The 12,918-nt window shown below is 38.2% G+C and overlaps 1 protein-coding gene across 1 annotated transcript in view; it reads right to left on the bottom strand.

Moving 5' to 3' along the window:
• Positions 1 to 7,868, bottom strand: part of LOC137237409 (sodium-independent sulfate anion transporter) — a 42,622-nt gene extending 34,754 nt beyond the window's left edge. The window contains exon 1 of the mRNA XM_067761009.1: positions 7,115 to 7,868. Coding sequence (XP_067617110.1) covers positions 7,115 to 7,489 — 375 coding nt within the window. The 5' untranslated portion in view covers positions 7,490 to 7,868. The remainder of the gene's footprint in view (positions 1 to 7,114) is intronic.
• Positions 7,869 to 12,918: the final 5,050 nt, after the last annotated feature.

The raw sequence follows: 12,918 nt of genomic DNA, 5'->3' as shown, positions 1-12,918 counted from the left end.
CTGCCGAGGGGCGACCCCGCTTAGAAAAATTTTCTTCTAATTGAAAAATCTTATTTCTAAAATTTTGATGTTGCTTTGCCCGGGAGTTGAACCCAGGGCATACGGAGTGATAGGCGGAGCACGCTACCATCACGCCACGGTGGCCGTTGATTGTTATACAAATTTAAAAATGCCAAGATTAAGTGAAAAATTAAAACTACAACGCCTTTACTTGCTGATGTTGGAGATTTCTGATGAAAATACCTGCTGTAATGTCTGCAAGGTTGCATTCCTTTGAGTTTACCGCGTTTACACAATGAAATGTGCGCGTAAATTTACACAAATTGTGTAAATGAGTTTTCATACAAAATTTGACAGCTCGTGCGTAAACTAGATAAATTTATACGTTTACACACTTTATAAGGCATTTATACGGTTACATGAGTCCCCCTATTATTTTTTCACTAATTCTAATGATTTTGAAGTCGATGAGTGCTACTGTTTAAGCAAAAATAAAGAAGAAAATGATATATGACAATGCGGTAATTTTTTCAGCAACAATTTCGAAACCCGACTGCATTGTGGAGAAGACAAGTGTGATATCTTCTGCATAGACGTCAAAATTAAAAAAAAAAAATGGATCAGCTGATTTTTAATGTGACTATCGTGATCTCATCCTGTAACTCTTTCTGTCACTACTGAAGATAGCCGAACATATTAAACATCCTGTCGTCCTGTATTCACTCCAATATTTAGTATTGCAAACAAGTATTTATTTAGAATACTTTGAGAGTAGTACTTCACAATTAAACTTCACAACCAACAGCGTGCTTAAATCAAAACTGAATTGTTATTACTCAGCTTGCACTGCTTTTATACTCTCGGTTTCCTCGTTCACCCATTTCTCCTAAAGTCTAGTAATTTCGCGAACAGTTATAGCTTATGCTTGGTTAGTTACCAGCTATACAAGTACATGTATATTTGTAGTTTATAGGCATATGCGTGTATGCGTGTCAGTAAATACTTCGGTTGATGCCTACATCTGTGTGTGTGAAATAGCTCTTCGTCGCCTTCTGCATAAGCGTTGCTAGCTTTAATGTGTACACGTACATAAGAGTGGCTGCTTCATGTTTTTGTTGTTGCGTGATTATTTACTATCAGCTTAGTGATGCTAATATTCGTCACAATATCATACTTGTTTTGTACACCATGCCCGACTGGCACAATATTGTGAGTTTTCTATAGAACTTTTTCGTAGAAAAATGAAGCTCGACAAGCTTTTTGAATTGCCTTTGATAAAGCAACCAAATTCTGCCTTGATAATACTATGAAACCGGCAGGTGTGCTAAGTTATTATTATGATAAACATATTTATGTATGTATCTTTAATTATTTCAAAGAAATTTCGTAACGAAACGCAAAACAAAAAAAAAAAAAAAAAAATTGTTATTAACATGAGAGAAATAAGCGGTTGCATAAATTTGGATTTGTTAATGCTTTTAACTGATGGTTATTTAAATGTATGGTTGTATTTAAATACGACATACAACTCGTTGTAGTGTTCACAACGCCCGTAGAATATGCTTCGTACTTTTCAGTTTCTCCCTGATAAACAGAAATAATAACTGAGAAACAATGATTAATATTCGGTGTAAAGCTCATGAATTCTTAAGAATTTAATGAAAAACAATAATTTTTATTTTCATAGCAAATCTCAAAAAACATTTTGTTGTTGTTGTGTTAACAGTGCTTCCTAAATTGTCATCAAACTCCTCTAGCGGGAGTCCGAGGAAACTAGCAGTTTCAAAAGGTGCTGTTGGAAGCGTAGGTTGCAATTTCATTTTTAAAAGATGTTTGGTCTCATATGGGAACACATCGTATGCAGGCCATCCCCTACCCCACCATTCACGCCATAATTCCATGAGAAACTGGGGGTCGCCAGAGCCTCGGCTGCTAAATATGTGTATGATTCATTCACAATTGTAACAGGATCTGCCACGATGTGAGGTTGACATTTGCGTTCCGGAAGCTTTGAATTGCGCTTATCAACCCCCATCTGTTCATTGGACGTCGTAAACAGAAAGACTAGGGAGACAGCTGTTTGTTCAAGAAACAAGTTCATCTATTGTAGGACCAGGTCCTTTTGGAATTATCGCGCAGTCGCCGGCGTAGGAAATGGTGAACAAGGTAGCTTTGATATGTAGACCCTCTGTTTATTTTTCCTAGAGTTAGAGGATTCGTTTCTAAATTGAACCGACGCTTGCCGACCATTCTTATAATTTGCGGTCCATATTTTTAGACGAGGAGAAAGGTGAACGTACTTTGTCGTGAAGTCTGTATGAATAAACGTATTGGTGTACATAGAAGTACGGTGTCATTAACACCCGGTCTTAAGTACTTTTTACCATATTTTTTTTACAATACTCAAACAAACAAGTTGTAATTTTCATAAACCTATAGGTTTCAATGATAAGCATAAGGGGAGCCTTAAAAACTACCCCCGACAGCAGCATTCCATGCTATTCTACACATCTCGCCTACAGCCCTCATGGCCAAAAATATCGCGTTAGCTACTGCAGCAAGGTTTAAAGCCTCGGGGCAGCATGAGTGAAAGGCAAACGGAATATATGGAAAGAGATATTGGGGCCACAATTGCGCCGGAAGGTTGGCGCCAGGGCGCAGAAATTGCAGAACATAGTATACACATGTATACCGATGACTCCAATCAAACGGAAGGGCTCGCGAGATGGTGTTTACTGTGTCGATGCAGAAATAAGTAGATCATACAGGTAACTGTAGCGTCTTTCAAGCGGAAAGTATAACCGTGAAGAAAGCAGCAGAAATTCTAAAGGAAGCGTGTTTAACCTGCAGTTGCGTCAAAATATAAAATTTCTAAGGTCATGTGCAAAAACTACGATATTAGACTTACAAATTGGCTCATGAAGAAAGAAGACTTAAGGCGTCACATTCTTATAAGTTAGGCCTCATCAGTAACAGCAGATGTAAAAAGTGCGAGCTATAGAAATAACCTGTTGAGCACATTCTGATTCATGTCCTGCACTCGCCAGGTAAACCCTCCAGCTATCTGGGGCGGCAAAGTTGCCAGGTCTCGAGCTAGCTCCTAGAAAACTTCTAGTTTTTGCCAAGAGGATATAAGCCATCATCCAGTGAGTTTTCTAGCTCCGTATCACGCTCAATTCTCACGGAAATGCTCTGGACCATTGACCGACTTGAAAAGCAGAGGTTGTGATATTTTTGCACACGTGAAATGTGTTAGGCAGATGTCGTAGGCGAAAGGCTAAGCAGCGACATCTATGTTTGAAAAAGTAAGTTTATTAAAGGCAGCGTTGCAAAACTAAGGGCAAGTAATTAACAAGTAAGGAAGGCTAAGTTCGGGTGTAACCGAACATTACATACTCAGTTGAGAGCTGTGGAGACAAGGTAAGGGAAATCACCATGTTGTAAAAGGAACCTAGGGTAACCCTGGAATGTGTTTGTATGACATGTGTGTCAAATGGAAGGTATTAAAGAGTATTTTAAGAGGAAGTGGGCCATAGATCTATAGATGGACGCCATTTAGGGATATCGCCATAAAGGTGGACCAGGCCTGACTCGAGAATTTGTTTGTACGATATGGGTATCAAATGAAATATGTTAATGATAATTTTAAAAGGGAGTGGGCCTAAGTTCTATAGGTGGACGTCTTTTCGAGATATCGCCATAAAGGTGGACCAGGGGTTACTCTAGAATTTATTTTGTACGATATGGGTATCAAATGAAAGGTGTTAATGAGTATTTTCAGAGGGCGTGGGCCTTAGTTCTATATGTGGACGCCTTTTCGAGATATCGCCATAAACGTGGACCAGGGGTGACTCTAGAATTTGTTTGTACTATATGGGTATCAAATGAAAGGTGTTAATGAGTATTTTAAAAGGGAGTGGGCCTAAGTTCTATAGGTGGACGCATTTCGGAATATCGTTATAAAAGTGGACCTGGGTTGACTCTAGAATGCGTTTGTACAACATGGGTGTCAAACGAAAAGTGTAATAAGTGTTTTAAAAGGGAGTGGGCCTTTGTTCTATCGGTGGAAGCCTTTTCGGGATATCGCCATAAACGTGGACCAGGGGTGACTCTAGAATGCGTTTGTACAATATGGGTATCAAATGAAAGGTGCTAATGAGTATTTTAAAAGGGTGTGGGCTTTAATTCTATAGGTGGACGCCTTTTCGAGATATCGCCATAAAGGTGGACCAGGGGTGACACTAGAATTTGTTTGTACGATATGGGTATCAAATGAAAGGTGCTAATGAGTATTTTAAAAGGGTGTGGGCCTTAGTTCTATAGGTTGACGCCTTTTCGAGATATTGCCATAAAGGTGGACCAGGGGTTACTCTAGAATTTGTTTGTACGATATGGGTATCAAATGAAAGGTGTTAATGAGTATTTTAAAAAGGCGTGGGTCTTAGTTCTATAGGTGGACCCCTTTTCGAGATATCTCCATAAAGGTAGACCAGGGGTGACTCTAGAATTTGTTTGTACGATATGGGTATCAAATGAAAGGTGTTAATGAGTATTTTAAAAGGGAGTGGGCCTTAGTTCTATAGGTGGATGCCCTTTCGAGATATCGCCATAAAGGTGGGCCAGGGGTGACTCTAGAATTTTTGTGTACGATATGGGTATCAAATGAAAGGTGCTAATGAGTATTTTAAAAGGGTGTGGGCCTTAGTTCTATAGGTGGACGCCTTTTCGAGATATCTCCATAAAGGTGGAACAGGGGTGACTCTAGAATTTGTTTGTACGATATGGGTATCAAATGAAAGGTGTTAATGAGTATTTTAAAAGGGCGTGGGCCTTAGTTCTATAGGTGGACGCCTTTTCGAGATATCGACATAAAGGTGGACCAGGGGTGACTCTAGAATTTGTTTATACGATATGGGTATCAAATGAAAGGTGTTAATGAGTATTTTAAAAGGGAGTGGGCCTTAGTTCTATAGGTGGACGCCTTTTCGAGATATCGCCATAAAGGTGGGCCAGGGGTGACTCTAGAATTTTTTTGTACGATATGGTTATCAAATGAAAGGTGTTAATGAGTATTTTAAAAAGGTGTGGGCCTTAGTTCTATAGGTGGACGCCTTTTCGAGATATCGACATGAAGGCGGACCAGGGGTGACTCTAGAATTTGTTTGTACGATATGCGTATCAAATGAAAGGTGTTAATGAGTATTTTAAAAAGGAGTGGGCCTTAGTTCTATATGTGGACGCCTTTTCGAGATATCGCCATAAACGTGGACCAGGGGTGACTCTAGAATGTGTTTGTACGATATGGGTATCAAATTAAAGGTATTAATGAGGTTTTTAAAAGGGAGTGGCCCTTAGTTGTATATGTGTAGGCGTTTTCGAGATATATACCAAAATGTGCACCAGGGTGATCCAGAACATCATCTGTCGGGTACCGCTAATTTATTTATATATGTAATACCACGTACAGTATTCCTTCCAAGATTCCAAGGACTTTTGATTTCGCCCTGCAAAACTTTTTCATTTTCTTCTACTTAATATGGTAGGTGTCACACCCATTTTACCAAGTTTTTTTCTAAAGTTATATTTTGCGTCAATAGACCAATACAACTACCATGTTTCATCCCTTTTTTCGTATTTGGTATATAATTATGGCATTTTTTTCATTTTTCGTAATTTTCGATACCGAAAAAGTGGGCGTGGTCATAGTCGGATTTCGGCCATTTTTTACACCAATACAAAGTGCGTTCAGATAAGTACGTGAACTGAGTTTAGTAAAGATATATCGATTTTTGCTCAAGTTATCGTGTTAACGGCCGAGCGGAAGGACAGACGGACGGACTGTGTATAAAAACAGGGCGTGGCTTCAACCGATTTCGCCCTTTTTCACAGAAAACAGTTATTGTCCTAGGAGCTAAGCCTCTACCAAATTTCACAAGGATTGGTTAATTTTTGTTCGACTTATAGCATTAAAAGCATCCTAGACAAATTAAATGAAAAAGGGCGGAGCCACGCCCATTTTGAAATTTTCTTCTATTTTTGTATTTTGGTGCACCATATCATTACTGGAGTTGAATGTTGGCATAATTTACTTATATGCTGTAAAGATATTAACTTTTCTTTTAAAATTTGAATTTAAAAAAAATTTTTTTTAAAAAGTGGGCGTGGTCGTTCTCCCATTTTGCAAATTTTTATTAAGCAGACATAAAGTAATAAGAGTAACGTTCCTGCCAAATTTCATCATGATATCTTCAACGACTGCCAAATTACAGCTTGCAAAACTTCTAAATTACCTTCATTTAAAAGTGGGCGGTGCAACGCCCATTGTCCAAAATTTTACTAGTTTTCTATTCTGCGTCATAAGCTCGACTCACCTACCAAGTTTCATCGCTTAATGCGTATTTGGTAATGAATTATCGCACTTTTTCGATTTTTCGAAATTTTCGATATCGAAAAAGTGGGCGTGGTTATTGTCCGATATCGTTCATTTTAAATACCGATCTGAGATGAGTGCCCAGGAACCTACATACCAAATTTCATCAACATACCTCAAAATTTACTCAAGTTATCGTGTTAACGGACAGACGGACGGACGGACGGACAGGGCTCAATCGAATTTTTTTTCGATACTGATGATTTTGATATATGGAAGTCTATATCTATCTCGATTCCTTTATACCTGTACAAACAACCGTTATGCAATCAAAGTTAATATACTCTGTGAGCTCTGCTCAACTGAGTATAACAAATTATCTGACTCACAAATTGAACCAGACTGCTATCTGGATTTATCTTGCTCAAATCGTTGTTGTTGCATTTCCATGCAAAATTATTTATCTGTATCAGGATCTTTGCGACATGATGATGGCTATAGTTATTCTATAGCGTGGGTCCTGGCGCATGATTGGAATTCCTACGTTTGGTCGTTAAACAAATTCTGGTAAAACTAGGGACACATTCAGTCTATGTGAGGTCTTATTTCCCGACCAGTTCAACGTAATCTAACCTATATTTACAGTGAAAGATTTAATCTTACATTCTGAACAGAAGCTTTTCAGTCTCCTAAAACACTGTTGCACTGTGTTATAATTCATTCAAATAGGCATTCAAAACTTACCTGTAAATCAAGGCCTGTTATGGCCGCATAAGCCAAACCTTGTGGTATCACAGTTAAACCAACGGTTATACCAGCAACAAGATCACCAACAAAATCAAGGCGATTATATTTGGGTAACCATTTTAATATTGGTAAACGTTTGTAAAGCGTCTTTTTGCGAAAAACATTCGCAGCTGTGCGTTTCACCAAATCTCCAGTCCGTGCGCAGCAATCTTTGTGATTTATTTGATTTGAGTTATCATCTTCGTGAATTATACAATCACTGCTGCCAATATATTGACCATTTGGCGTTATATCTAAGGATATTTCTGAACCGTAATTATTGTAGCTGCCTTGTACGCTTGGTGCGATCATACCCAAACGATCGGTAGTCATTTGATGGGGGTGTTTGTGCCTAAATTTGAGTTTAGTCTTAAATAATTACGGGTTTTATTAATTTGACTAGTAATAATTTTTTAACACAGGAATTGAAAGGAATTGAAATGCAATAAAGAACACAATTTTTTATTTTGTTTAAGCAATGAAATATTCACACGCGAACTTCGAAGAGATTTATCTTTAAAATTAATATGCAATTATCATTTTTGCGAAAGTACACAGCTATACACCGCACGCCCCAGCAGCGAAAGCGTATAATAAATAACAACAAAATCCGAGTTTTAGTTACACTATGTTTAGTATATCATTCACTGAAGCTCAAACGATCGTGTCTGCGTGTATGAGTTTTTGCGCGAGCCGCGTTTATTTTTCGTGCCTGTCACCAACTCAACGTTAAATACGCGAATGCCACAAATTCAGCTGGTAAAAAGTTTAAAAACTGCAATTTCGCATCATTTCAAAACAGGTGTGTCACTTCTGGAAATTCTGGGGAAATTCTGTACGCACAAACTTTAACAAAACAAGTAAGGAAGGCTAAGTTCGGGTGTAACCGAACATTACATACTCAGCTGAGAGCTTTTGAGACAAATAAGGGAAAATCAACATGTAGAAAAATGGACCTAGGGTAACCCTGGAATGTGTTTGTACTACATGGGTATCAAATGGAAGGTATTAAAGAGTATTTTAAAAGGGAGTGGGCCATAGTTCTATAGGTGAAGGCCATTTCGGGATATCGCCATAAAGGTGGACCAGGGGTGACTCTAGAATGCGTTTGTACGATATGGGAATGAAATGAAAGGTGTTAATGATTATTTAAAAGGGAATGTGCCTTAGTTCTATAGGTGGACGCCTTTTCGAGATATCGCCATAAATGTGGACCAGGGGTAATTGTAGAATGTGTTTGTACAATATGGGTATCAAATGAAAGGTGTTAATGAGTATTTTAAAAGGGAGTTCTATAGGTGGAGGCTATTTCGGGATATCGCCAAAAAGGTAGACCAGGGGTGACTCTAGAATGCATTGGTACGATATGAGTATCAAATGAAAGGTGTTAATGATCATTTAAAAGAGAGTGGGTCTTAGTTTTATATGTGGACGCCTTTTTGAGATATCGCTATAAAGGTGAACCAGGGGTAATTCTAGAATTTGTTTGTACGATATGGGAATGAAATGAAAGGTGTTAATGAGTATTTTAAAAGGGAGTGGGCTTTAGTTCTATAGGTGGACGCCTTTTCGAGATATCACCATATAGGTAGACCAGGGGTGACTCTGGAATGCATTGGTACGATATGGGTATCAAATGAAAGGTGTTAATGATCATTTAAAAGGGAGTGGGCCTTAGTTTTATAGCAGACCCGGCAGACGTTGTTCTGCCCTAAATTTGGCCTATCTGTATACATTTTAATAAGCTTTTTCCGTCTAACTCTGCCCTACCCCTCTACACTTTTTCCTAATCTTTTTGTTCACTCCTCCCTCCGTCTTTTTCGCTTCATCTCCATCTTCGTCTCATTCTATCTCCTTCTCAGTATCCTTCTCTCTTTTCTCTTCTCTCAAGGTTTTCTCCTTCTTCTTCATCTCTTATTGCCAGTCCCAGAGGGTGGTATGTATTTTGTTCCAGTCCCATTCCGAGTCTCAGTCCCAGTTCCACCCCGAGTCTCAGTCTCAGTACCAGTCCTAGTCCTAATCCCAGTCCCAGTCCGCCTCTGGTATACTTCCCGGAAAAAAGCATCGTAAATACTAATATAGGCAAATTTATATATGAAATTTCAGGCAAATCGAATAGGACGTATATAAATAGGTATGTGAGTATTATTAATTCTTGTCTTTATTTCGGCTTCGCATGCATATTTATCAGTTTTGCCTGGTTGATGCGACTAAATCGAATATCACAATGACCTTTAGAGCTCTCAGCAACAGCTTTCATTTGATATCCATAATACACACACATTCTAGGGGTATTTGATATCCATAGGCATGATGGCCTATATCTCGAGACCCTAGTCACCTAGCGGCGTAAATCTTACTCTGCATTATAGCACACATCAACAGCTTCAATTTGATACCCATAATATACAAAAAACATTCTAGATGTATCCGGGTCCATGTTTTGGCCTATATCTCGAGACCCTAGTCACCCAGCGGCGTAAAACTTACTTTGTATTATAGCACACGTCAACAGCTTCAATTTGATACCCATAATATAAAAAAACATTCTAGGTGTATCCGGGTCCATGTTTTGGCCTATATCTCGAGACCCTAGTCACCCAGCGGCGTAAAGCTTACTCTGTATTATAGCACACATCAACAGATTCAATTTGATACCCATAATATAAAAACACTTTCTAGGTGTATCCGGGTCCATGCTTTGGCCTATATCTCGAGACCGTAGTCACCCAGCGGTGTAAAACTTACTCTGTACTAAAGAATACATCAACAGCTTCAATTTGATACCCATAATGTAAAAACACATTCTAGGTGTATCCGGGTCCACGTTTTGGGCTATATCTCGAGACCCTAGCCTCCCAGTTGTATGAAAATTATCCTGTACTATAGCACTCATCAACAGCTTTCATTTGATACCCATATTGTATGAACACATTCTAGGGGTAACCGGGTCCACGTTTTGGGCTATATCTAGACCCTAATCTCCCAGTTGTAGGAAAATTATCCTGTACTATAGCATTCATCAACAGCTTTCATTTGATATCCATATTGTATAAACACATTCTAGGGGTACCCGGGTCCACGTTTTGGCCTATATCTCGAGACCCTAGTCACCCAGGGGTATGAAAATTATCCTGTACTATAGCGCTCATCAACAGCTTTAATTTGATATCCATATTGTATAAACACATTCTAGGGGTACCCGGGTCCAGGTTTTGATCTCAAGACCCTAGGCACGTAGCGAAAAAAAAGGTAGACGTTGGCCGATTCTCAGACCTACCCAATATGCTCACAAAATTTCATGAGAATCGGTTCAGCCGTTTCGGAGGAGTTCAGCCTCTAAAACCGTGACAGAAGAATTTTATATATTAGATGTAATACCACGAACAGTATTCCCGCCAAGATTCCAAGGGCTTTCGATTTCACCCTGCAGAATTTTTTTATTTTCTTATACTTAATATGGTAGGTGTCACACCCATTTTACAAAGTTTTTTCTAAAGTTATATTTTGCGTCAATAAACCAATCTAATTACCATGTTTCATCCCTTTTTTTATATTTGGTATAGAATTATGGTATTTTTTAATTTTTCGTAATTTTCGACATCGAAAAAGTATCGTGTTAACGGCCGAGTGGAAGGAAAGACGGTCGACTGTGTATAAAAACTGGGCGTGCCTTCAACCGATTTCGCCCTTTTTCACAGAAAACAGTTATCGTCCTAGAATCTAAGCCTCTACCAAATTTCAAAAGGATTAGTAAATTTTTGTTCGACTTATGGCATTAAAAGTATTATAGACAATTTAAATGAAAAAGGGCGGAGCCACGCCTATTTTGAAATTTTCTTTTATTTTTGTTTTGTGTTGCCCCAAATCATTACTGGAGTTGAATGTTGACATAATTTACTTATATACTGTAAATATATTAAATTTTTTGTTAAAATTTGGCTTTTAAAAAATTTTTTTTTAAAAAGTGGGCGTGTTCGTAATCCGTTTTTGCTAATTTTTATTTAGCACACATATAGTAATAGGAGTAATGTTCCTGCCAAATTTCATCAGGATATCTTCAACGACTGCCAAATTACAGCCTGCAAAACTTTTAAATTACCTTTTTTTAAAAGTGGGCTGGGCCCCGCCCATTGTCCAGAATTTTAAAAATTTTCTATTTTGCGTCATAAGCTCAATCCACCTACCAAGTTTCATTGCTTTATCCGTCTTTGGTAATGAATTATCGCACTTTTTTGGTTTTTCAAAATTTTCGATATCGAAAAAGTGGGCGTTGTTATAGTCCGATTTCGTTCATTATACTCAGCTGAGCAGAGCTCACAGAGTATATTAACTTTGTTCGCATAACGGTAATCCGTAACGGCGTAAACTAATCGAGATAGATATAGACTTCTATATATCAAAATGATCTGGGCGAAAAAAGAAATTCATTTAGCCATGTCCGTCCGTCCGTCCGTCTGTCCGTCCGTCTGTAAACACGATAACTTGAGTAAATTTTGAGGTATCTTGATGAAATTTGGTATGCAGGTTCCTGGGTGCTCATCTCAGATCGCTTTCGAAAAATCGAATAAGTGCGGTAATTCATTACCAAAAACGAATAAAGCGATAAAATTTGGTAGGTGCGTTGACCTTATGACGCAAAATAGAAAATTAGTCAACTTTTGGACAATGGGCGTGGCACCGCCCACTTTTAAAAGAAGGTAATTTAAAAGTTTTGCAAGCTGTAATTTCGCAGTCGTTGAAGATATCATGATATAGTTTGGCAGGCACGTTACTCCTATTACTATATGTATGCTAAATAAAAAATAGCAAAACCGGATGACGAACACGCCCACTTTAAAAAAAAAAATGTTTAAAGCCAAATTTTAACAAAAAATTTAAAATCTTTACAGTATATAAGTAAACATTCAACTCCAGTAATGATATGGTGCGTGGGCGTGGCTCCGCCCTTTTTCATTTACTTTGTCTAGGATACTTTTAATGCCATAAGTCGAACAAAAATTTACCAATCCTTGCGAAATTTAGTAGGTGCATAGATTCTATGACGATAACTGTTTTCTGTGAAAATGGGCGAAATCGGTTTGAAGCCACGCCCAGTTTTTATACACAGTCGACCGTCTGTCCTTCCGCTCGGCCGTTAACACGATAACTTGAACAAAAAACGATATATCTTAACTAAACTTAGTTCACGTATTTATCTGAAGTCACTTTATCTTGGTATAAAATATGGCCGAAATCCGAATATGACCACGCCCACTTTTCCGATATCGAAAATTACGAAAACTGAAAAAAATGCCATAACTCTTTACCAAATATGAAAAAAGAGATGAAACATGGTAATTGGATTGGTTTATTGACGCAAAATATAACTTTAGAAAAAACTTTGTAAAATGGGTGTGACACCTACCATATTAAGTAGAAGAAAATGAAAAAGTTCTGCAGGGCGAAATCAAAAGCCCTTGGAATCTTGGCAGGAATACTGTTCATGGTATGACATATATAAATAAATTAGCGGTACCCGACAGATGATGTTCTGGGTCACCCTGGTCCACATTTTGGTCGATATCTCGAAAACGCATTCACATATACAACTAAGGGCCACTCCCTTTTCAAACCCTCTTTAATACCTTTCATATGAGACCCGTTTCGTACAAACACATTCTAGAGTCACCCCTGGTCCACATTTATGGCGATATATCGAAAAGGCGTCCACCTATAGAACTAAGGCCCACTAAGTTTTAAATAATCTTTAACACCTTTCA

This window comes from Eurosta solidaginis, chromosome 1 (assembly GCF_040869045.1).
Source record: "Eurosta solidaginis isolate ZX-2024a chromosome 1, ASM4086904v1, whole genome shotgun sequence".
Classification (NCBI taxonomy): domain Eukaryota; kingdom Metazoa; phylum Arthropoda; class Insecta; order Diptera; family Tephritidae; genus Eurosta; species Eurosta solidaginis.
Note: the sequence above shows the minus strand (reverse complement) of the source record. Positions and strands in the feature narration are given on the sequence as shown.